The sequence below is a fragment of the Podarcis bocagei genome (assembly GCF_964188305.1).
Source record: "Podarcis bocagei genome assembly, chromosome: 2".
Classification (NCBI taxonomy): Eukaryota; Metazoa; Chordata; class Lepidosauria; order Squamata; family Lacertidae; genus Podarcis; species Podarcis bocagei.
Window position 1 is genome coordinate 48,387,931 of NC_138126.1, and position 25,999 is coordinate 48,413,929.

Genomic DNA, 25,999 nt, shown 5'->3' on the forward strand with positions numbered 1-25,999 from the left:
CGTAGCGTGGGGGGTGCAGAGGGGGCCGGCCGCACCGGGCGCAACATCTGGGGGGGGCACTGACACTCACAGCTCTCTGCCCCTACCTGGCTCACTCACTCTCTCTCAGCGCTGCCACAGATTTCACAAAAAATTCGCTATTGTCACACGGATCCTCCTCCTAGCCAATCAGGAAGTGGGATCCACTTCCTCATTGGCCGAAAGGTGAATGCATGCAATTGGCTGAGCTGCCAAGCAGGAGGCGGGAGGACTCGAGGGGACGCGGGGAACTGAGTAGAAGCCACCGCTGCAGGTAAGTCTCTCTGCATTGAAAGGGGGCACACTGGTCATTCTGCATATTGAGCTGACCAGATGGACTGAAGATTGATATCTTGCACTTCTATTAAAGAATTACAATTAGAGGTACAGGATTGAGGAAGTTGGCTCCATCTAGCCCAGTCTTGGATCATCTCCAGGGTATGGTTCCATTTTGATGTTTAGTTTTTGTTCTTGATATTTTTTGTCGTTTACGATGGTTGTGAGACATATAATAGCATGGCCCATGCTAGGTTACTACATTTGTAGATTTGTATTCATAGACCTGCTGAAAATGTGGAGAATGTGTAATGCATGTTCGCCTTATATATCCATTTTGAAATTCCCTGCCCTGGAGCTCCAGACCACCCCTCCATACATACATCACAGAAGGGGTGTAGCCCAAGACCACCCCCCACATCACAGAAAAGGTGGTCTACAACAGAAATTTGAAGGTTGTTGTTTTTCCTGTCTGCCAGGTTATCTGATAATGCCTTATCTGATTGCCTTTTCTGGTAGTCTGGTAGCCATTCCTTTTGAGATAGTAATTACTTAATTCCTGGGACAATGGGAAGGTGTGGTTTTTTCATTTTCTCCCTCCTTGCAGAGAAACATTTCGTCAGTTTGGGAGTTAAAATGGTTTCAGGACTGTCTTCCTGTGCTGCTTCAGACATGTGGTTTATATATATATTTATGTACGTGTTTGCTTGGTACATTTATGAACATTTATTATCTATCTAAGACCTTAAAATTCTTATAACAGCAGTTTAAAGCACATTAAAACAGCAAATAAAACAATCCAAAATAAAATAGCGACAAGACATCTCCGCCGATCAGCCGACTGTATGCTAGAGAAGACAAATTTAGCATATAGTGGTACCTCAGGTTAAGAACTTAATTCGTTCCGGAGGTCCGTTCTTAACCTGAGGTACCACTTTAGCTAATGGGATCTCCCGCTGCCGCACAATTTCTGTTCTCATCCTGAAGCAAAGTTCTTAACCCGAGGTACTATTTCTGGGTTAGCAGAGTCTGTAACCTGAAGCATCTGTAACCCGAGGTACCACTGTAGTTTTTTTCTGTTTTTCCAACAGTGAATCGTTTAAGTATTTAGCTGGTGGCCTTCTCACTTTCAGATGCTAGTTCTTCAGAAATTGCTGTAATTTGTTCCAAATACATCTTTGGTTGTTACCCATGCATTTTAAAACCTGGGACACGTTCAAAACAGTAGTAACATTCTGCCCCTTCTCCTACTTACAGTCCATTGTGAACCTCACATGACTGATCAATACTGAAACTGAGCAATCTCGCAAGTATGTACTTGCAGCCCTGGGAATTAGTCAGATCCTGGGGGCCAGCGTTAAATATTTACTAAAAAGAATAGTTATTCAGGTTTATTACTGGCATTTACTAGCTGGGTTAGTTCTGTACTGCAATCCAAAGAATTCTTTTCAACACAGTCCAGAGTGACACCCAATAGGACCTTTTGCCTTGCTTACAAACAGTTCTCATTTTGCCAGCAACCCACTATTCTGCAGGACCACCGTTCAAAACAAAGTTTACGGCTCAGTTTATTCATGAGTGCCTGGACTGGGAAACACCAACTAAAACCTCGTTGCATAAGAGCCAAGTGAATTTGTTAATTTTAAAAAACTTTGTCCTGCTGCAGTACTACAAGGAATTTGCTCTTAAGACAATTAGCGGAAACACGATAAGCTACTGTGGTCAGTTTCCTTGGTAACTGGAATACACAGAAGAACTATGCTTTTTACTGGCACGAGCAAGAGATTAGAACATGGGCAAAGGAAGGACAGTATTGTTATAAGCTAGATTTGGCAGCTTGAGAAAACCAGGTTAACTGTCACTTGAAACAGGATAGCTCAGTCGGTAGAGCATGAGACTCAGTCCCAAAGAGCATGGGTTCAAGCCCCGCCCCCCCCATTGAGAAAAGATTCCTGCACTGCAGGGGGTTGGACTAGATGACCCTTGTCCCTTCCAACTCTACAGTTTTATGATATTATGACTCTGGAAGTGACCAAACTGGGACATACCTACGGTGAACAAGCTCCTATGTAGTATTACTGACCTAGAATGAAAGGCAGCCAGTTCTTAACATATTCACTGGCATAGCAACCATTTGGACTTGTGGAAGGAAGAAGTTCAGCAAACAGCACAAACTCCAAACTTTGACACCACTTTGCAACAGGGTATCTCGACTGTGCACCTAGTTTAGAACAGCAAGAGCATGGAGAAAAAGGCTGCTCCATTGCAATGGCAGCCCATTCCCCTAGATTTTCCTAACCCAATCCCAAAATAGGTTTTATTTGGGCTTGCTTTCAAATGCCGGGAGCAAAGTAAGTTGAGGGCAGGAAAGTAAGACTTCTAGAAAAGATTTTATGTTGGATTTTTTAAAATGGTTACCAGCAGGCTCTGGGCAGCACACACACTTACCTGTTCCACTGCAGGTCATCATATTTGCCATTAGCTCGGTTATGGTGTGCAAATTCAAATTTATTCCCTCCAGTTCATTTGTATTTGTTAGCCACGCTATTTCTTGAAAGGGTATGCACTTTTTGCAATGTTTTCAGTAAGAATAATGTCACTGAGATTGTCTTCTCCTGGCCTAGCCTTGATTTGAGATTACACCCAAGGCTCCTACGGAAGGGAGACAGATTTATCATTTATGAACCTAGTGCCCAGAGAGTAATATACTACTTTTGGCAAGCCTTCAGAATTTTGTACTTAAAACTTAAGGTGATAGTTCAGAGTGAAGGCAATACAACTAAAATACAGTATCCCCAGCCATTATGTTTCTTTTGAGGGATTTACAGTATCTCAAAGGGTATGAGCCGCTATAACTTAAATGACAGGATTTCTTCTGTAGCCAAATGCACCCCTTGGGTGACCCCTTACACTGGGTTCCAGGCATTGAAAAACGGTGTGCCTTATAGGCAGACACCCACCTATGTGCTTGCTGCCTTCTAGACTGCACCTTTTCCAACCAGGGTTCCACCGGATGCTTGGGTCTTTCAACATTTTACAATGCATTACCTGTTTTTACTTTGTAGGGTGAATGTCAGGGGCAGGGAGAAAGGGCCACGGTACTAAAAAAAAAAGGTTTGTTTCCTATAACCTAAAAGGGCTGAAATCCACTGGTATAGCACAGCTATTTTTCCATGAAAAAGTGTAAGCCAGTTTTATAGGTTTGATGCAGATCATGCAGATAACAGCAGCTAGTAGTACATAATTTGGTAACTTCTCTTTTTGGGGGGCCTTCCGCTGGAACAGAGGGCAGAGCTTAGAGACACATCTGCAATTTAAAATGACAAATGTAACCACTGAGATTATTACAAACCCGAAGCATGTTATTTTTGGTACTGTTAGCTTATAGTCTTAAAAAAAAACCCAAAAAAATCACTAGAACTGAGCAAAGATTACTATATGCCTTAAAGGGGCAGCAGCAAAGGTTCTGCTACCAAGCTGCAATGCGGTGTGTATATGCTCACATCCACACACACTTTCACTTGGGAGAGGCACATTGTTCACCAGTATGTTAACCACCAACAACTGACAAGAGGAGAGTCTAAAACATGACCATTAAAAGCATAAATGATGTTTAGGGACAGAAATAGCTCTGAGGAAAGTCACAGCAGACCCATATGCCTAAATTTGCAAGATGTATTCCTTGGAAGCAGATCACCCCCATGTCAAAGCAAACAGAGGGTGCCAACTAGCTTTCTAGTTGTAGCAGAGAGTTTGGCTTCATATGCTTACCTTAAGATAGGAGTTTTAGGCAACATCAGACAGAGTTTGTTGAGTTTGGAGGAAATGGCATGTTGCAACCCATCAAACAATGGAAGCATATGTACACATGTCTCACTACAAATTGTTCCCATTATGGTAGGACATGGCTTGTCGTAAAGTCTGAAACAGGTCATTTCTCCTGACCTTAAGACTCAAGCCTGTGGGTCCAAACCATAGCAAGAGGACATGATCTCTGAACTCTAGTACAGAGAATAAACATGTTGCAGGAAGGAGCAGTGCAAGTTCTTGACTGGAGTTGTGAATAGAAATGATATCATTTGCAGATTTCCCTGAAAGTAGAACTAAACCATTTATTTTTTTCAATGAAGAGTCATGTGGTCAGAGTCCATGAAAGCTTACATCATAATAACTGTGTTGGACTTGATAGTGCCACATGAATTTGATGTCCCTGCTACAACAACTAACACAGCTACCATTCTGGACACTAATCATTTCAGACACCAGGAAAGAGCCAAAGAATGATACTACAAGGAAAATACAGAACATACTAGAAAAGGATGGGGGAGGGGGATATGTGGCTATCCATATGCTGCTGACTACATCTCCCACCATCCCTGGTTGCAGCTGATGTGAGTTAGTCCAGCAAGTGGAGGGCCACAAGATCCCAATCCCGCCATCATCAGCTGCCTTACAATGGCTGCAAATGCATCCTTAGGTGTCTTGTAAACTAGGGAAGATGAAGCTGTTGCACATAATGTTTCAAATCAAGAGTCTGTTGCAGTCAATTAATCACCTGTGGTTCTTTGGGTAATGTGCCACAATGACCCATTGTCAACCCTCCGGGGGCCACATATCAAAATGGGTGCGGCTTAAGTGTTAGTATGAGTGTGGTGCAAACTGCAGTTCTCAAAGCTCCCTTGCAATGGTCCCATCCACCATTGTGTATCATTTCAAACCATTTATCATTAAAATCAGTAAATTTTAAATTTTCAATATAATTTTGAATGGGCAACACATCTTCAGAGCACATAGAACCACCTTTTGGGGGTGCCAAATACTGCCCGTGGTTTAGGGCCCCCCGCCATGTTTAAAGGAAGCATTTTTATACCCCCAACCACCACAAGGACCAACACTATTCCCTGCACCTCCCACTTCTCAGAAGGTATTTAGTTTTCGAATGTGTTAGAAGTTTCAAGTTTCTTAGTACAGAGTCTTCGGCAGCTGTAGTATTTAACATGGAAATACTGTCTCCATATTAAGCAAGTGTCAAATCTTATGGTTGCAGGGATGATTTAGTCCTGCAAATACTGTTTGCAACATACTGGTATTCAGGAATGGCATTCATGCCCTGCCCTGTTTACTCTTGCAGTATTGCACCTTAAAACAGAACTGCTAACTTTCCCATCACCTGCCTCCGAATAAAGCACACAACTATCAAAGTGGGAGGTTTTCATGTTTGTGATTTACCCTGAAAGCAGTGTGAACTGAACGTCATGCAACCAGGGCCACATTAACAAAGTTCTTCTCCCAAGAGGATTGTGCTTTTAAAGAATGCAGTAGGCATTTTAAATAAAAAGGTATGGGGTGTTAGGGGAGGGACAGTAACTCTGGTGGGGGGGACACTGTACCCCTTCTGGGGTAGTTTGTCCACCTTTAGTCCCCACCCTGCACTCAGCTCTCACCTGTGACTCCTAGAAGCTGTCAGCATGTGACAGTAGCCACACCCCGGGAATGGCTTCCATTGGCCACCTAAATCAGGTGAGGATAACCAATGGGTCTCAAACCCTTGGTAAGTTAGCAACTTCCTCCTGCATGTAAACACAGGCTCTGGTGGATTAAGCAATCGAGACCAATAGTGACTCCAACAGCCTGGAAGGCAGCTCATCAACCTGGGAAGGTAGCCCATCTAGGAGAAGGAAAACTCTGGTCTAAAAACTCCACTGCCTTATGAGATAACTTCAGGAGAATAAATGGCTCAGGAGTAAACCCTACACATATCCAGAGTATAGTCCTTAAGACGGCTGGATGGTGCCTTGCACCCCTCCTTCGGACAACTCCTGCAGCCAGTCTGGTGCCAAAAGCATTGCTCTGCTTTCCTTTAAACCACAGCAGTGAGGCTGGGGGGACAGTCTTGTACCCTGGGCAGCCCAGGAGCTCCACAAACACTGCCCAGGCTTGTGCCTCAGGGAGGTCACTTTGGAGGCTAATTTGACCTCTTGAGACAGATGCCAACAAGTGGGGTGCCAAGAAGTATGGAGGTGAATACTGGGGCGCTTTATTATGCTGCTTAGAAAACATCTGTGGCACATTTGCTAAGTGATCACTACTTAAGTCCAAGTTCAGGTTTGTTTTTCACCAGTTCTTGTTATCTCTTAACATTTACCACCACAGTTCTGAGTTAAGAGCCTTTTGGCTATTAAGATCTGGCACTAGTGGTATAACAGGAGTCAGCACCTGGTAATGCTTCCTTTTCCAATAAAATTTTTCTACGGCCAACCTGGAGAACTTTGGTTCCATTTATTACTAAAACAGAAACTTCGGCTTTCGAAAAGCCCTTCCTGTGTCCTTAAAGCCTGCTGCAGCACGCTTTGAATAAATGACATCATTGGCAAACTTGTTATGCTGACAATAACCCCCAGGAGAACAGGCCCCCCTCTTACACTAAGCAAAGCACATTCCACATTAGTGAGGTCACCCCTTGTTCCCCATGTATGTGAAAAGCCCCCAGAAGCTGCAGATGAGATCAGTTTGCTTCATTACTGGCTTGACTGGAACACTGCCTTGCGAAGCATCCGAATATTGATGCACACATTCCCAGGAGATTTTCTTGGCAGCCATTCTAACCTGCACATGCACAGAATCATTCCCCAACCCCCCAATGCTGTCATTCATTTCGACGCAAGCTGCCTCAAGCGTTTATAGAGATCTCTCGTTCTCGCTTCTATGGCAATTGCTTTGGCAGCCCAAACCTACCTCAGAGGTTCTAGATTCATTCATCCAACAACCGACGGGTGAATGGATGCTGTGGAAGCAAGCATCCTGAAGAACAGAGCTGCACCACTGGATCCCCAGGGCGCTGACGGTCAAGGAGTGGCAGCTCCAATGGAAGCACATGACGACTGTGCTAATCGCTGCTAGGCCAAGTGGCAAATCAGGAACAGAATGGGTGGGACAGTCCAAGACAGGTTGTGCAAAACAATGTCAGGAAGGTGCTTTCAGAGGTAGCACTATAGTCAACAGCTAATGGTGTGGAAAACTATTGTCTGGAAAGCCCTACAGTTACGTCTGCACCCACATTCACCCACCATTCCCAGTAATCTGCTGCCATCCGTATGAGTACAATAGTGTTCTGAAGTAGCCCTGCCTGCTGATTAAGGCTCCAATCCTGCATTTCGTTTCAGATATGCCAGAAAGGAGGTATTAACTTTCCCACAACATTGTTCATGGTAGCTGTCTAGACATACAACAATGCCCCCCTTCAAGTTTGCTGCTTGAGGCTGCTGCCTGGAATATTTGTTCATGGGTCTATTTTCAGGCAGGCATCCCACCAGCCTGTTCTCCGAAATACTAGAGTGCCCACTCATGAATATAATGCACCAGTCAGTGGCTACACATCACAAGCACATTAAAAAAACCCAGTAATTCCAGTGATAGATCATCTAGGAAGGAGACAGGACACCCATCACCAGGCCTCAAAAGGAACTGAACACTCTGGTAAGTATGTTTCTCCAGCAGCTCACGGTGTTTCTAGAATCTAGATCAACTAGCCACTGGCTCTGGAATAAGGCAGCCATATAAAATAACTGTTTGAAAGGCACATTACACTTATGGCTCCTGCCTAGCATGCTTCCATGTCTTCAAACCTCACTTCAAAAACAGCAGCATATGACTGCAGAGTAAGATAAGATGCTCCATCTACCTAAATATAGGTAGAAACTCCCATTATTCTGCTGTCAAATAAATTTGGGGTGGGGGCGGGGGGCAGAAAGTATGAAACAGATAGCATACACATTACAGAGACCTTGCATGGCCCCATGAAAGTATAGAAAGCTATAATGAAAGGGTATCTAAAATACACTAGACTTCCCCCAAACTAGTGAGTTTGAGCTGTTGCTGGACTGTAACTTCTACAATCCCTGTTACTGAAGTGAGTTCAGGTGATCATTACGCTGGAGGGCACCAGGTTGGGGGAAGACTGAAATTACAGCAGAACTAAAAAATACTAGGAGGATTCAGTGCATGATAAATTGCACAGTCATTTTTGTTATTTTTCCCACAAAAGGCCTCTCAAAAACCAGAACTTCATTCTCCAAAAGGCAGGCCAGTCTTGCAATTTGACATTTGCCAAGACAGAAGTAAAACAATCCTTCCAGAAAGACTAGGCAGAAGAATGCAGGTTCTGTGGGCTTGGCAACCCACACAACCATCATCAACATATGCCACAGTTCAATGCATATTATTCTACTACAAGTAAACATCAACAGTATGCAAAAGCTTTTCAATTGGACAAGAAAAGTGCCACCTCAGATCGAGGCTGGAAGGACTATGCACATCACACTCCTATTTCAGTGGCTAATTGCAGACAACAGACCCTCATTTAAGCCTGCAGTTATCTTTAAGGTATGTTTGGCTTTGAGTCTGTGGCATTAAGAGTGCAAATTATGTCAGCTTCAAGCCACTGTTGCCTTCTCATTTCCTGATCGCAATACCCTCTCATTTGATAATACAGAGTCTTGTCAAAATGTACGGTTTATGCAGACAATTATTGCTATTTACAGTTTACATGCACAGATCATAACTGCATCTGAGGTTCCTGTTGCCAGGAAGGCAGCAATCAAGGAGCAATGCGCTTTTTTTCAACACTATTAACTATATATATGCATTGACATCCTTTATATGTCTCTGCAGTATGTTCTGCTATAAGTACCCTGCCCAGAACAAAAAATCAGAACCTTCTTGGCAGTCTACATTTCCTAAAGTTGTCCTTATTGCAGCGACCTATCAGAGGTCAGGGTGGTAGACCTGGAATAAGTAGGCCCAAACACCTTTGACTTGCACTCTAAAGGGAGTTGTGCAAGATCTCCTTAGGCTTCATTATCTAAAAGCACAATGGGAGTTTATTTTTAGCTTTTCCTAAAGCCAAAGCCTTTGCAATACCAACTCTCAAACTATTTGGTATCTCACGTAACAGACTAGCTAGGTCTCAAAACCAGCCAACTAAACTTCACTCATCTTGCTCAATTTTGATCACTGAATACTGTTCATAGGAACTATTCAGAGACACAGCCCTCTACTCACCTTCACCATGAAGAGTAAACTACCACCTGGTGCCCTTTGTGGGGGATCAGATAAGGGTGCTTCATAGAGGGATGGCCAATGTGGTGACCCCTAGAAATTGCTGACAGACAACTCCCACCATTCCTGATCACTAGCCATGCTGGCAGGGGCTGATGGGAGCTGTAGTCCAACGACTTCTTCTGGCTTTATCTATCCCCAGTGGTAGAAGCATGCGGACTCAAAATACTGGATACCTCCCAGAAACAGGAAAGGGTACATCTGACCCAGGCAGGCTTGGAGTGAAGCTGGAAGTGGCCATCTTTCCCACAACTAGCTTACCCCAATATTTGTTCCTTATCCATATAACTATGCTCGAAAAAGGTCTCATAAGATTCCAGTTACCCATCTGCAGCAGCTTGTTTTAGCAATCAGTCAGTAGTAGAGGCTACATGGTTAGTGACAAAGTCTGGGGAGCTTCCAAGACCAACATCCACAGCATTAGCAAGCATGTTTACTCACACTGGGTGTGGGTCAAGATGCTTCCAGGCAGCCATCACACCAGCAGAGGACTGCACAGATAAGTGAAGCTATTTAGATATGGTAGAGCCAAATATCTTCTGTGCAGCACACGCCAAACACTAAAGCCACAGTGTATATGGGTTTTTTAGAGCCAAAACCAACACGTTGGAAGTAATCAGAAGTGATTACTGTTTGGGGAAATCCTTGACTACAATGTACACTTTGATTCAGTTTTTCCATCTGAAACCATCCAGAGTCACCACACATAACAGGATTGGTGAGAGGAAATCCCATTCATGCAAGTATGCACAGTTCAGCCAGGCTCCATCACAGGCAGAGAGCAGCATTCAGAAAAAGGAAGTGTTCTAGTTAAAGGAAAAACATTTTAATGTTCATAGCCTGGTACACCTCTTAAAACTTTGATACATGCAATATTTTGGCTACTTCCTCAAACTAATCTGTTTTAAAGCATTTTGATTAAGGTAAGCAACGCAAGACTCATGGCATGAGCCTAAAAGATGTTCATCTAGTACCTAGTCACCTAGACTAAGCAGGAATAGGGGAGAGGCCAGAGGCCATCTTGGCTGTGAGTCCTGGAAGAATTTGACCACAACCATGATTTAATTGCAAGGAATAAGTAATCAACTGGGACCAGTACTTGTGGGAAGGGATGCTTTCTCTCTCATCAACATTACCTGAGGAAATCGTTTGCCTGTGCAGCTTTGAGAGACCAGCCTGCCTTCAGTAGTTCAGCATCACCTCCAAGAGAGGAAGATAGGCAGCACTGCTTCCTCTGCCCAGCACAGACATTCCTCAGTGACCACACCAAGCAGGCCAGTGACACATGTCTGACTAGGGGGACTCTAAGAATTGCACACAACCTATTAGACATTTACCACACATAGGCAAGGTTAGTCTCTCTTTTAAAGTTTATGAATGGCATCCCATGAAACACCACAAAGCCATTAATGCTCCCATCTCTGAAAGGGAGGGTGAAACGGACTATAGAGATGAGGTGGAGCGGCTGACAGAGTGGTGCAGAGCTAACAACTTGCTCATAAATACAAGGAAGACAAAGGAGCTTGTGGTGGACTTCAGGAGACAGAAGAGCAATGTCCAGCCACTTTTGATTGATGGGGTCTGTGTGGAGAGGGTAACAACGTTCAGATTTTTGGGCATTGAATTACAAGAGGATCTGTCCTGGAGTGTCAACACAAGGGGGCTTGTGAAGAAGGCGCAGCAGAGACTGTACTTTTTGAGAATTCTAAGGAAAAACCATCTTCCGCAGAAACTGCTGCTTGCCTTCTATCACTGTGCCATTGAGAGCGTGCTCACTTATGGCTTATGTGTGTGGTACGGAAGCTGTACTACCCGGGACAGGTTGGGGTTGTGCAGAGTTGTTAAGGCAGCAGAGAGCATTGTTGGCTGCCCACTCTCCACCTTAGAGCAGATTTATGCCACAAGGTGCCATAGGAAGGCACTGGACATAGTAAAAGATCCATCGCATCCTGGTCACTGTCTCTTCGAGCTCCTGCCGTCGGGACGGAGATACAGGACGATGAAGACAAGAACAAGCCGTCTTAAGAACAGCTTCTTTCCCAGAGCGATCTCGGCCCTGAATGGGAAGCCTGGACTTTGAAAGTCATCTAATCTTCCTTGCTGTTTTATACTGTATTGTTTTAATTAGTGTTTTTATAGTTGATTTGATTTTGTGTGGAGTGCCCTACCTGGGTGGATGGAGCAGCCAAGTAATTTCGTTGTCCCCGAGAGGGGGCAATGACAATAAAGATATTATTATTATTAATTATTATATTATTATTATTATTATTATTATTATTATTATTATTATTATTATTATTATTATTATAAAGTCATATGTAAAAACTGCATCAGATCCGATACAGATTGGGATATATATTTAAAAAATCCACTTAAAGGGCTTGTTGGAAAAGGAAGGCCTTCAATGGGAGTCAAAAAGGAAAGGTCTGGTGTATAATTGGGAGGGTGCCACCACAATGAAAGTCCAAATACTACATCATACAGAATGGATCACCTGATAAGGTCGTATCTGCAGGAGACCCTCTTCTATAGAGCACAGTGATTGGTTAGGTATGTAAAGGGGTGAGACGATCTTTTAGGTATCCTGGTGGCCTTTGAACACCAATACCAGCACTTTGAACTTAGCCTGACAGCCAATTCATAACCAGTGCAACTCTTTCAGCAGCAGGCAAGCCATCTGTGCCGCTTCTCTCCTGAAGAGGAACCAGTATGCCTCACCGCATCCCGCCAGAGCTAGCCGGAGTCTCCCCCATCAGGCAGGCACCCTCCTATCAGCAGCAATTCAGACTGGCTACAGCCCCACTTCACTTGGGGATGCTCCTTGCAAAGAAGTGGCAGGAACACCATTTTTGAAAGGGGTTCCTTTTTTCCCTCTTGGCTCACTGCTTGATGGGTCTTTCCCCTGAAAAACACAGAGGCTGCAGGCAAGAGCGGAAAGCGTAAGTAAAATGTATGTTAAGGTGCAATCCCAGTGTATAGGGACTTTCCAAGTCTTTGAGTCACTGGCGCATAAACCTGCTCCTCAGCAGTTCAAAGTCAGAACCTTGCAAGTGTCTGAGCTGACCATCTCCATTTCCTGCGTTAAGTTGCAGCAGGATACTGTTGCTGCAGGGCCACTAATTTCCTCAGCTGCCTACCGAGTTTCAGTTCCCCAAGCTCTTTACAGTGGTACCTGTTTACGAACTACCGGTAAATCCATTCCTGAAGTCCATTCTTAAACCAAATGCGCTCTTAAACTGAGGCACACTTTCCCTAATGAGGCCTCCCGCCACCGGTGCCCTTCCACCATTTGGCGTCTATTCGTAGACAGAGGTAAAGTTCACAAACCGGAACACTACTTCCAATTTTGCAGAGTTTGTACACCAAATAGTTTGTTAACAGGGCTGTTCGTAAACCAAGGTACCACTGTGCTCAGAAATCCCACCTTTCACTCCACCCCTGAAGAGCCCCATCAGCCGCCACAGTGCCCAGAGGGAAGGGTTCCCTTGCAGTTTGTAGAGCTCCAAGCACATTTTCATGTCAGCTGTGCTGCAGATCAAACAGTTATCTCCACCTCCACACAGAAGTCTTTTTAAGATTTCTGCCTCCCACCCCCACTAACTTAATTGAAGTTTGGGCCTGGTCCCACTCAGAGCAATGTTATGTCAAAGCGGCCTTCACTTCCTAAAGCAGCAAGTGGAGCTGTGCTGCTAAAAGCATTAAGCCATTTCACTATTCATTCCTAAAGTGAAGGAGCACAACTTGAGCGTTTTTTTCACCTGTTTAATCCAATTAGGGATCCCACAGCAGCCGATGAAATCAGAAAGTATAGTACTTGGTCAGGTTTACACCACCAAGTTTCCAACGTCAGAGTTAAGGACGTTGGCACAAGTCCCAGTTCAGTTGTCAGATCGTGGTGGTTATTGTTCACCCATTTCTTGAGCTACTTCCAAGACACAGAGCACCGCAATGCAAAGTGCACATGAAACACTCAGACTGCCTGGGTGGCCTCTATCATTGCAGCCCATATGGATGCAATACCCTAGCTTTTAGCACACTTAAAAAAAATGCACTGCTATAAAGAATATGACTTTGCACCACCACAAAACTATGTTATGTCTTTGACTTCTACTGAACAGAACTGGGGGGGAAGGGGCCACAGATACTGAAGCCCGAGTTTTCCAACCCTCGTGCCAGAAATATAAAGCAGGCGAGTGGGGAGTGGCTCCCATCCATAAAGAAAGGGGCCAGGAAGCCACTGGCCCTACTTTTATCTCAGCTTCATGCTAATGTTTGGGGGGGAAAGTCGATAGCAAGAGAGTTGCTTCATGTATTTAAGGGGAAGAGTTGGAAGGAGAAAAGAGTGGCAAACATACTTGCTGCAGCCAGCTTCTTCAAAGCACAGAATGTTTTTTTAATTAATCCTACCCACTCCTCCCAAGTTCCCAGCATGTGATAGATATGAGCTGTTTGCAGTGGAGCAAGCATTTCCTACTTTCCTTTATCAACAGCAACAAAAAAAGCACCTCTAAACAAATTAGACTAATAAAACACATAGTTGCACAGGGGGTTGAGGAGAGAAACACAAGGAGTTAGCAGTTCTGGTACTGAAAACAGATTCCTGGGCTGAGCCTGTCCCTCAGAAGCTCCCTAGGATACATTCAGCCCCACCCTACCTGCAGACACTATTTTGCAGACCATGAGATGCCAGCAGAAAATACCCTGAAGGAGATTCCCCCCAAGTCTGAAGTCTGCCCACACCTGTGGTAGAGGATTTGTGGGAGACAAAAACAGTACACACAGCATGAAGTGAGAAACCCCTCCAAGTTAAAGTTACCTACAGTGTGTGAATTGAATCTAAAGTTGCAAGTAGTGATCTATGTAAGTTTGTGGGACCCCTGCCCTGAACTCAAGGAGATGACCAGCCATAGGTTACCTTTTCCACGTAACAATTCCTTTTACAGAGAAAAGAAGTATAGAGCGAATCCATTAAACGCTCAATGAAAACAGGAGCAGCAAGGCAGCAAGCCCAGCACCCACAAACAAACGCTGGAGAGAAGGAATAGTCTTTCCTGGCTCACAGTAGGAGCCTTGGTCTTTTACCTCCACTATGACAGCTCAATAGCACCAAAGAGTTATGCCCGGCCTACAGTTCTCTAGAACTGTACAGAAGCATATTTCACGTGATGAATTGAGTACATTTTGCCAACAGTCATTCTTCAGATTAACAACGCAATTCTGCACAGATGGTTCATTTTTACATGACATGATTGCGCTGCCAGCAGCAGCAGCAGCAGCAGCACCAGTTTCCCTCCTTTCTTTTTGGTCGTGTTGAAGGGTCTCAGAGGATTTTCAAGTCTATTAAACCCAAACGTCCCTGCTTCTCTCTTACAGGAGAAAACCTTCAGAGCGGAGGTAAACAGTGTGAATCTGTTTGCAACCCTCAATTTTGCATACTCAGAAGTAAGCCCCATTGAACAATGGAAGCTGTTCTATTTTGTTGCATTCCCATCTCACTTTTTTCCTCCAAGGAAATCAGGATAGTGCACCTGGTTCTCCCCCTCCTCATTTAACCCCCCTAACCACCCTGTGAGGTAGGTTCAGCTGAAAGGCAGTGACTGGTTCAAGGTCACCCCGTGAGTTTCATGGCTCATCTCAAGCTATAGCCCAGGCTTCCTCAACCTCGGCCTTTCAGGTGTTTTGAAACTACAATTCCCATCATCCCTGACCACTGGTCCTGCTAGCTAGGGATCATGGGAGTTGTAGGCCAAAAACATCTAAAGGGCCGAGGTTGAGGAAGCCTGCATAGCTGCTAAACTTTACTTTTAAAAAATGGGAGCAGTTGCCACTTGTTTATGCCAGAATTCCAGGTTTAACCAAATACTGTACCTGCAAGGATCATAACACTGGCAAGCACCTAGCAGGCTAATTCATTTTTGCAATCTCCATCTTTAGACTTGAAGGCCCAGCCAATTTAATTTTTATTCCCCATCCCCATCCCTTGCTTTGAAACTCATCTCACCTGATTAAGAGTTCTGGAGAACTTGAAAGCTTGCACAGTTCATGATTCTTGGCTTGTCCTAATGAAGGTATTATATAGCTATGGGTGTTGGGAGATATTTTTCATCCCAACACAGCTGTCTTTGTTGGTTTGTTTTTATGCCTCATTTATGTAGTTGTCTTTCATTGTAACTGCATCTGCCCTCATATTCATATTCTGTGTGTGTGTGTGTGTGTGTGTGTGTGTTTGTAAATATATACATTAGATATCAGGATTTATCCAAACCTCTAAGAGAATTACATAAAATATAAAATGTGCATTAAAATTCCTGATAAAAACTTATTTTAAAAACAAGTTCTTCTAAAAAGACCACACTACATATACTATGGGCAGGAATTATTCTAACTTCCCAGCTAGCCAGGGCTGGGAATATGTTCTAAGTTACCAGGACATTTAGATGCCCAGGCAACCAGGCACACACACACACAAACATGTCATTGCAAGGGGTAGAGCAGAGTGAGTCAGTGTTTCATGTCCCTGTGTCACACGACTATAAGCTGGGGAAAAGGAAAAAAAAGCCTCCTACACAGCAATTTTATCTACAATGATTTTACATTTCACCCATTATTAAAACCTAGCACATCATAGGAATAACAATTCTTGTGTTCACTAGCAATAAAGAAGTAATGCTAGCTGAAACTCGGTGGTAAAGCCCCGAGATAAGTAACTCGGCTTTTCAAGTAGACGGAGTTTCAACTAAGGATGATTAAGGAGTCAGTCAACAGTCAGAAAGCAATCCTTGAACCTTGGGTTCCTCCTCAGGAAGTTTGTCTGCTAAATCATTGTTCTAGGAGCAAAGGTGGCGAGTTGCGCTTTGCAGCACCATTTCCACTGTGATAATCTCTAGGCATTTATAGTTCCTATGCAAGGATCTGCAAAATGGGAGGAGAGGGAGGAGGAAGCTGCCAACATTCCTTTCAACAGTAAGTTGTAAGATTTTGCTCTGATCAGGCAGACACAGAAGAACATGCTTTCTGAAACAGAACAAGCAAAGTCTGCTTATAAATTCAGGTTACACATGTATTTCAGCTACCAATGCCACCCTTTATTATGAGTACATTAAGAAGCTTCCATTTCAAGATTAAAGACTACAATCTAAGCACCAGTAGTTCCAATACTATCACACACACTCCAAAAAAAAGATTTGCTAATGAGGTTTCTATGTCATTTTCACCCAGGAGAGTCATTTTTAATTGCAGCCAAAGCCTCTTTGCACACACCAACCTGAACAAAACTATCAACTCATAAGCACAGTAGAGAGAGAAATTATTTTTTTCTATACTAAAGGGCAAGCATGTTTTCTGTACAACACCCAGCACTTCATGCTTTGTGTGACTAAGTTCCAAGTTCTAATCATCAGCATCCCTAGGCAAGAAATTTCAGGTTGCAGGACTGGGGAAGCCCTCTCTGCCCAAGACCTTGAAAAACCACTGCCACTCAGAAAGGACAATACTGAATTTGTGTTGAATGTCTGGATTTTTCAAGTTCAATGGGTGGCAACGGTACGCAAACCCTGGGGCCCGATATGGCAGAAATCGTTTTTGGAATGTTGCTCAAAGTGTTACGCCATCTTCGCCTGACCAGAGAAGGGTGCATTAACCACTGTCAAGAGGATTCTAAGGCATACTCTTTCATCACTCTGCTCCTTGCCTGAGGAAACTAGAATATTACCACAGTATGAACATCATACTAGGCTGGGGGTGAGTCTGCAATTACACAAGGTATGTTCCTGCATTGTACAGACTAGAAACATGCTGGTTTCCAGTCCCCACATCCTAAAACAGCAAATTATTGCTGCATAACAGTAGCTAGCTTTGCTGTTACCTAGGTTTTTGAGTATATATAAACATGGGGTGTGGACATTAGCTGGCAGCAGTGAAACCACCCTCTCTATTTAAAAAGCTACTAGTTCTGTTCACGGAGACAACTGCATATAAAGAAACCCATAAATCAAACATTTCATTTGAACTACTCCACCCAAAAAAACCCAAGTCGAGTACAGGTTCGTTCCTTGAACTGCAACATGAAGACAGGAAGTTGCTTCAATAGCATTACTAATTGCAACTCAATTCACACACCCAAACACACACCCTAGTGAGCCACTGATAAATAGTACAACAGTTGCATGACTGAATGTCTAGCACGAATTGGTTCAGTATTTCTCCATATAGTGACATCCGAGTATTGCTTATCAGTGTTCCTGTTAAACTGAGTCAGCATGGGTGTAGTGCTTTTCTACTTCAAAAGTTATCTGCCCTATGTTGCAGAGAGCTATTGCCTCTACCACACGATGGGGGTAAAAGATTATGGTTTGGATCAATACTTTCTGTTCTGCAAATGCAATGGCACCTTCTGCTTGTGGTACATGCTGTCCGATTCAATGGAGGTTTTCACTGGAGGAGGGGAGATAATACCTTTGCACCAATTCTGCTTGCAGCCTACAGCATTCTGAAGGATCCCCAATCCTTCTGAGCAATTGGCAGGGGCATAGAGGCTTCAGGGGCAGGGGCATTGGGGAGGGGAAATAGCTCCCCCCCTTCCATCAGCAGAAGCATCAGCAGAATGGAACTCTGATCAAAAAAGTCTGGATCCAATCCCTGATCAGTTGGGAAGAGACCATCACACTCCACGTATGCACACATTACCATGGGTATTAAAAAAGGAATGTATTAGGAGACTTCTGAATTCGAAGCTGACCCAGGACAATAAAAATGATTTTGCTTACTGGTGCTCATGGACATTTGGTTCCATGTTTCCTTTGAGCCTTTGCCATTAAACCAAACTGCATCTCCTACCACCAGCAGACCACTGCATTCAGTGCTGCAGTTTGTAGTTAGTTATTCAAGACATCTGGTTCACTGAAGGCAACCCAACTGCTCACTTGGGTGATTCATTAAGGAGTGTAGTGCAGGAGATATACTAGCATTTTACTGCTCATGAAAAAACCTGCCAGGTTTACTGAAGGAAAAGAATTCCCACAAAGATCTGGCAATATATACCGAATGAGGAGAACACTCATAACCTGTACTTCAGGAGTGGCACACTCAATCACACAGCAATCACAATTTTAAAAGTTTGGATCAATTCCCACTTCTTACACTTTCATTTGCAACCCAATTCTGAGCCTAAGAAGAAAGCTACATTGGAACCTGCTTGGGGCAAATGAACCAAAATGGTTCACTAAAATCTCAGTTATTAAATTTGATAGCTAGTCATTAGCTGCATGTTAACTGCCAAAATACAGGTGCTTAACTATGCATCTTCCAACAAAAAAGGATTCATATGTCTCTTGTTGACTGAAGCAGCTTTCAATATTGAGGTATATGCTGCTAAGTAAGAGTCTAAATTCCAGCTACCACTACTGGTTTAGCAGAGTACAATTCATTACGTAAATCTGCATCTAGATATGAGCTACGGGACACTAGAGGGCTGATCATTAAGGGGAGGGTTTCGGGCAGTAATATTTAAGGTTTCAGTATTGCAATGTAATATAGAAAGAGGGTGACAAAATAAGGTATTCTTTAGATTACTGTGATGCACTTATATTTGAAATGCGATATTTTAGACCTAAGCACCGCTGAACAGGGCTATCCAAAGCAATGCCAGATTTTATCTGATTCAGGAACATAAACACTTGGAGCAAAATTAGTAGGGCTGTTTGTACTTAAGATTTCAGTAAGAACTTTGTAACAAGTTGCAAGTTTATAGATCACATTGAGGCTCAATCCTATTTCAAGCAAGGTGATTGTTTTATAAGATAACCTATGCCAGCAACTGAATCAGAGGTATAGCAGCATGCTGGTGGGACCTTCATGTGTACACTTGAAATTCTGAAGTTCCCTTACTTTGCTTCAGGCTGCAATCCTATACCTGGGCAAAGGTCCAATGAACTCATTGAGGCTTAACTTGGGAGGCAACATGCATGGAATTTCATGTTCAAGTTCTAGCTATGGCACAGAATGCCTTCCAAGACCACACAGAAACTTTTGACCCTTCCTGTCCCATGATGAGTGACAAAGTACCTAAAAGAAGGAGGATAGTCCATCAGCCTACTTGTGCCTCACAGGAGGTGAAGCTAAAGCAGCTGTAAAGCAAAGCTTGATCCTTTGATCTCTAATCCTTTGGAATGTATCAAAATGATGCCGCCACCAAATTATACCTCTGCTATTCCCTGGCCCGAAGATAAGTTTATGCCTCTCTTTAAGTGACATGACATGTTAGCATTTAAAGCAGCTTGGAGAATTCAGGATATATGGGAAGAGCACTTGCTCCAGCATCCTATTTTCACAATGGCCAGCCAGATGCTTATGGAAAATCTGAAAGCAGGTCCTCTCCCCCACCTATGACTCCCACCAACTGATATTCAAAGGCTTACTTCCTTCAACAATGGAGGAAGAACACAGCTATCATTAAGCTTACCCAGGACACACACATTTCAGAAACTTTCCTTAAAACATGTTGCAATGAATCTGATAGAATCAAATATATTGCTGCTACATAGAATATACTGTAATCCACACATGCAGGAGCCTAACACTTCCTTCTTTGCCCAGACATTGGAGTACCAACTTGTAAGAGGCAGCTTGCCATCTCCCAGGGGCAGTACAGGACGGGCGGGGCCTTGTCTAGTGAAAGGCAAAGTTTCCCCCACCCACCACAACAGTTTTTAATGGGGTTTCTGAAACTAGCAGCACTAGGTGCAGGAGTACACATTATTCTGCTTGTTACTTCTGTTGGCGCTTTGCACCAACAATATTCTGCTGTTAATATTTAAACTGAAAAGAAATCAGAGTGAAGTAATCCCTGGAAAAGCAAGTTTGCAACAGCTGTCAAAGGTATTTTCCCACAAGGAGTCTGATTCAGAGCTCAGCAAGGTTTCCGTGCTTCAAAACATATGGGTTACATACAGAGAACCAACATTCTTTTCTCCTATACTTTTCCTTGAAGCCTCAACTCTATTTACACAGACAGGACGTCTCTGAAGTTCTGTTTCAGGTCTCTAACTCAAGGTCACGTTTTGCTCATAACATAGTTCTATACTCCAGAGACACCACTGCAGAGAGAACCGAAGTTACTTCCCCAGTTAAAACTCAGACAGACTTCCAAACAGGGCAACAATTGTTAGATTTCAGCTCCCACAGGCAGGTATTAGTTTTATTTTCTTTTGCTTGTTAACACACCAGTTCTGTGCTACTACTTGGCTGCTAATAGAGAACACAGCAAGATCTGGCTATGAGAACCACTTGCTATTAACCCATCTTTTTAAAAGTTTGAAAGCTGCCTTCATTTGAAAATGATGTACTTTATACTCATGCCCCCACTATTTCTGCTGGAGGTTCAGAGTAGCATTCAGTGCTCCCAAAATATATCCATTACTGCCTTGAAAAAAGCTGCATCTGCAACTGAGCATTAAACTATCACTAAGAATGGTTACCAAGTTGCTTGGTGGCAGAGTTTTTTTTGTTTTGGGTTTTGGCCAATGGATGAAGTCTCTGCCCAGAAAAACCCTGCCAATTAAGTTTATCTTTGTGAAAATGTTTTAAGAGTATTTGTCACTTTACTGATACCACATTTGCAACTTCTGCTCTTAAAATGGGAATTATGGGCAGTTGCTAGTAGATGCATAATTTCCTCCCTAAATATCACATAGCCTTCATCCATAAACAGTCACGGACAAGTTGGATAATGCACCTTTTCTGCAACAGGGTATGGGCCTGCCTTAGTAAAAACCTAATTCTGCAAGACCCCTTCCTGCTTTCATGCTCTATGGACCCAACAGGCTGTGCACACGCACTCCCAATTATCCCCCTTTGATTTACTTCCCAGAAAACATGCAAAGGTTCATGTAGCTGTTAAAAGCAGAAGTGTTCAATTTTGTGTCACTTTAAAATTGTGATTGGCAGCAGAAAAGTGGGTGCGCTGATGGTGTCACTTCAGCTGCTGAAAAAGCCATTTAAGCTTTTTTATAGTTAACATTTCTAAGCCACAGTCAAATATTTTGTTTGTGCTACCTACATGTTTTCACAAACAACTGTTGTGAAGTATATCCTGCATTCTTGGTATACACTACAGGTGTCCACAAGGCATCAGGTTTAGCCTCTCGATAATTTCAGCTGGCATTCTATCCATGCAATATTATCCAGAAACACCTCCTAGTGCTATTTTGCATTATTTATTCCCTCCTTTAATACAAGTTCGGCATTTTGCAAGAAAAGATTCCCAACACAAAAGACACTAGAAACACAGTCAACGCAACAGTACTTAGCAGCAGCGCTTTCTATACAATTAATGGCTATTGTAATCAGACTACATTTATCCATTCTATAGTTCAACTGTATCTTGGAAGTTTGTTGTGCTTAGGCCTTTTAATCACAGCATCTGAAATGCCATCTAGTCCTTTACAAATGGTTTCTGACTAGACTGAAGCTGACTAGTATCTTCCCTCTCTACCACTACCACCTCCCAACTCGTAAGCTTGGAAAAATGCAGCTTTAAAAGAGAAAATACGGAGTGTCATTATCCATGGACAATTTTTAAGGGAGTCCCAATACAGTTTCCTGTATTCGCAAAAGAATGGACTAGATGACTGAGATCCTTTCACACTTCAATTCTACAACACACACTGCATATGTACCTGCAATTCAGGGTAACATCATGCATCTAATCTAGTGGGCTGGTCCACAAAAGCTTATGCCATCAGGATGTCAGTCTTTGAGGGCTCAACAAGATTGTATTTTGCTGCAGCTATCCCTTTGATAGATGACAAGTTAGTTAATAGTGCACAACACCTTATAGGTGTGATGTGTCAAATATGTACACCCAGATTACCATACATAGCCTATCATTTTGCAGTTTGTCCCATTCCACCAAGAACCTGGTCACAGCTGACTCAACAGCAGCAGTGCCAACTGAAAAAATAGGTGTGAATAGTCTCTACCAAATTAATCTTAATGTCAAATACTAATGGTCAAAATAGATGTACTATCAGTGTCACACTTTTCGAAATCCAGACACTTTAGAATGCTTGCTAAGGTATTAAAACAATTTAACAAGGAATTATTAGCATTCCTTATATACTGCATCCTTAGTGCACAGAACCAACAGCACAGCACATTTTGGCTACACCACTTTCTCCAGAGAATAAAATGAGAAGGCCGGCTGGGTTTTCTTCCTGACATGCTACTTGAGGGGCAGAGCACTGCTTTGCAAACTATCACCACAAGCCCTGCAGCTGCTCTTTTTCCATCTTTAATTTTAAACGGGAACCAAGTTCAGCCCAATGCCTGCTTCTCCCAGGAAAGCAGCGAAGAAGCTGGTCTCAGATCAGACTGGGCTTTTATACAGCGCACACCCTTCAGAAACCTCCAGCATGGAAACCGAAGTCTTTGCCGCCAAAAGGAAGTGGCTCTACCTGCTGGGAGGGAGGCACCTCAGGAAATCCTGTCTGAGCAGCGCCAGCCATTACTCCGCTTTCCCAGGATTAGGCTCGGGCCCCGTTTACGGTTCAATTCGAGCCCGGGGACGGGGGAGTTTGTAGATGGTGGAGACACCATTAATTGGGGCGGGGGAAGAGAGCATGCAAATACCCGACGCCTGGGCGTCCCTCCTCCTCCTTCCAACCGGCGTGCTTTACAAGAGTATTTAAGAGACCGAGGTGGGGGGCTCTAGATAGCTTAGGGGTCCTCCTTTGGCGGGCGGTAGGCTAAGAGCCGAGCTGGTTTCCAATCTCGCAGGGTGCAACAAGCCGGCAGGTACCCGCCCCGGGAGGGTCGGGTTGGGCGGCTCCTCCCCACAGCCGCCCTCCACGCTGGGCTCCCGGGGGCTCGTCGGCGCCTCAGGAAGACGCTCAGGAGCAGAGCCGCGCCCACCTCGCCCGCCCACCCGCTCGCTACTCTAGCGGAGCGGCAACTCGACGGGGCACCCACTGCCAGGCACTTTGGCCCCATTTCTGCCTTCCTCACGCCGGGAGGAATTCAGACACCTCCCCGCAGCAGCGAACAGACGAGCTGGTTTGAGTTTGCCCCCAAAACCTTGAGCCGTAGCCCCCAGGCACAAGAGGTGCCCGGACGGCTGGGTTGAAACGAAGTACCAAGCCCGACTAAAGAGGTCCGGGGGTGCAGACACTGAACCGCTTCCCTCAGGCAGCTTGCAGCCCGTAAGCGCTGCTCTCGCCACACGCGGAAGCCCGCCCGCCTAGGCGTCACGGGTCTTTTGCCCAGCCCCGACGGGCGCGCCAGAAGCTCACCGATGGAGACCAGCTTGATGTTCTCTTTCTCCAGGAACTCGAGCGCCACGGACACGTTCTCCAGCTGCATCTGCCGGAAGGTGGGTCGCTGGTGGTACTTGCGGTACATGCGCTTCTGGCTCAGCACCTCCAGCAGCGCGATGAGGCGCAGCCCGTCGCTCAGGTCGAACTGCAGGTTACCGATGCGCTTGTTCACGCAGCGGAGGTGCTCGTTGCACCAGCGGGTGAAGGTGTTCTGCTGGATCCGCTTCCAGGGCGCGTCCTCGGCCAGGTCCTTCTCGGTCACCGGCATGGCTGCGGCGGGGTCGCCTTCGAGGTCGCTGCGGCCCAAGGGAGGAGGAGAAGGAAGGTGGTGGAGGAGATGTTGCTGGTGCTGTTGCTGCTGCTCCTGCCACTGAGGCTGCAAGCTGCTGCTGCTGCCGCCGCCGCTCCAGTCACTGCGAGCAGCCTGGCCCCGCGCCTGCGTGCTCATGTCGAGGCCGCCGCCCCGCCTCCTCCTGGCGGTAATGAGCGGGCAGGCCGACCAACCCGCCCGCCGAGGCTGGTTTGCTGGCTCCCTTCCTCGCGCTGCTGCTTCTGGGTCGCAGCCAAGTGTACAAGCGGCGAAACCTACAGGGGAAGAGAAGGAACAGCGCCGTTAGCTTGGCAACCCCAGCCGCCCGGCTCCACCAGCCCAGCGTCGCCTCCGGAGCGCACACGTGCTCGCCTCCAAACAATCCTGCAGAGATGAACTATTGCGCGCCGTCTGCGCCTGGAGATGTTATATATACAGCGCGGCGGCCAAGGGATTGGACCCCAGCCAGGGAGGGGGCGGAGCACGCGGAGCGGCACAACTGCGCGGGGGGGGGGAGGAAAACGCTGCCCCCCCGTCGCACAACGCATGACAGCCCCCTTCCATTGCACTCCTGGTTTTGTCAGGCCCGTGAAACCTCCTACTGCCGCCCAGTTTTAACTTTCTTCCTTTGGGATGCCCAGATTCAAATCTCTTCCACCAATAACACTTGCATGAAAGAAATGTCAAATAATATTGGGGCACAGGCACCTTAAAGATTAACAATGCTCTAATCTATGGAAGGTTTCCATAAGGTATTTAGTAGGCTTTTAAGTTTCAGGTTTATGGCACCACCTATGTGGGGTGTGTTCCTGCAGCAGTGTGGTGTAGTGGTGAATGCCAGGGCTAGGGCCTGGTGGGAGGCCAGGGTTCAAATCCCCACTCAGCCACAAAGCACACTGGATAACCTTGGGCCAGCCACTATCTCTTAGCCTATCCTACCTCACAGGGTTGTTGTGAGGATAAAATGTTGGGAGAAACCAGCCTTGAGGTCCTTTCAGGAAAGGGGGGACATACTGTACATGTAATTCTGAATAAGAAAAAAGACTTGTTTCTGTCTGTGGAAGTTGTATCTGCTGAAATCACTTCACAACTATGCAACTGTGAGACCACAGGAGCACATGTTCTCTTTTGAATTTTTTGGTTCTCCCTCTTTTTCTGCTGTTGCCTTTAAAGCTAAACAACAACAATGAAAGAGTAGCAGTGCCAGCCCCCCAAGGTCACGACAGGATGCCGTGACAGCCACCTTTTCGGATGGCTTTAAAAGAGGACCGGCCAAATTCATGGCCATCAGTGGCTATGTTCTACCTCCCGTGCCAGAGGCAGGGAATATAAGAAAAGCAGGGCTTTCCTTATAGTCTCATGCATGTAGGATCAACATCAGAGGACAGCACTGTTAGGCTCACATCCAAGTAAGGGCCCGCAGCTGAACCCCATGCCTTCCTTTGTCAATTTTGGCAAGGAGGGGAGGCCTGCTTGAGGAGGTAGGCCCACTGGGGGCATCTTGCCCAAGAGGTCTTCCCCAAGAATATGGAAGTAGTGATGAATCACAGCACAATCCACTTTCATCCACAAGCCATCACTTTAAGGTCAGTGTGGAGAGGGTAAATTTCCTTTAAGACTGAGGTCTCCAAATCATACCTGTAGGCACCCTGGCACTCTCAGGCAAGGCCCACTGCTCCTCTCAATTTGTGTGTATGTGTTATAGGAAGGTTCTCGTTTCTGTTTTCAGGTGGTTGCCTGCTGTTTCTTTGTCTGTTTTTTATTTGTTTTGGGGAGAGTTGGTTATTGTCACTCTTTCACAAATAAGGTTCTGAAGCATTGCCAGATTTCGTTGTGTGAAATGTGCATTTTCTGCTGCCCAGAACAGTTCATTCCCCCCCCAAAAAAAGGTTGTGCACTCCTGCTTTAAGATATGATGAGCTGGAAGGACCAAGGAGTGAGGAGGTGTGGCCAGCTGCAGAGAGGGAGT

The 25,999-nt window shown here is 45.0% G+C and overlaps 1 protein-coding gene across 5 annotated transcripts in view; it reads right to left on the minus strand.

The window, feature by feature from the left end:
* FLNB (filamin B) overlaps positions 1-24,180 on the minus strand; it is a 96,198-nt gene extending 72,018 nt beyond the window's left edge. For 2 of the 5 annotated variants that reach the window (XM_081183913.1, XM_081183912.1), the window contains exon 1: positions 23,697-24,146. In XM_081183913.1, coding sequence (XP_081040039.1) covers positions 23,697-23,988 — 292 coding nt within the window. In that variant the 5' untranslated portion in view covers positions 23,989-24,146. Of the gene's footprint in view, positions 1-23,696 lie in introns of all 5 variants that reach the window. The other 3 variants (XM_081183915.1, XM_081183914.1, XM_081183916.1) reach the window with 2 other exon arrangements.
* Positions 24,181-25,999: the final 1,819 nt, after the last annotated feature.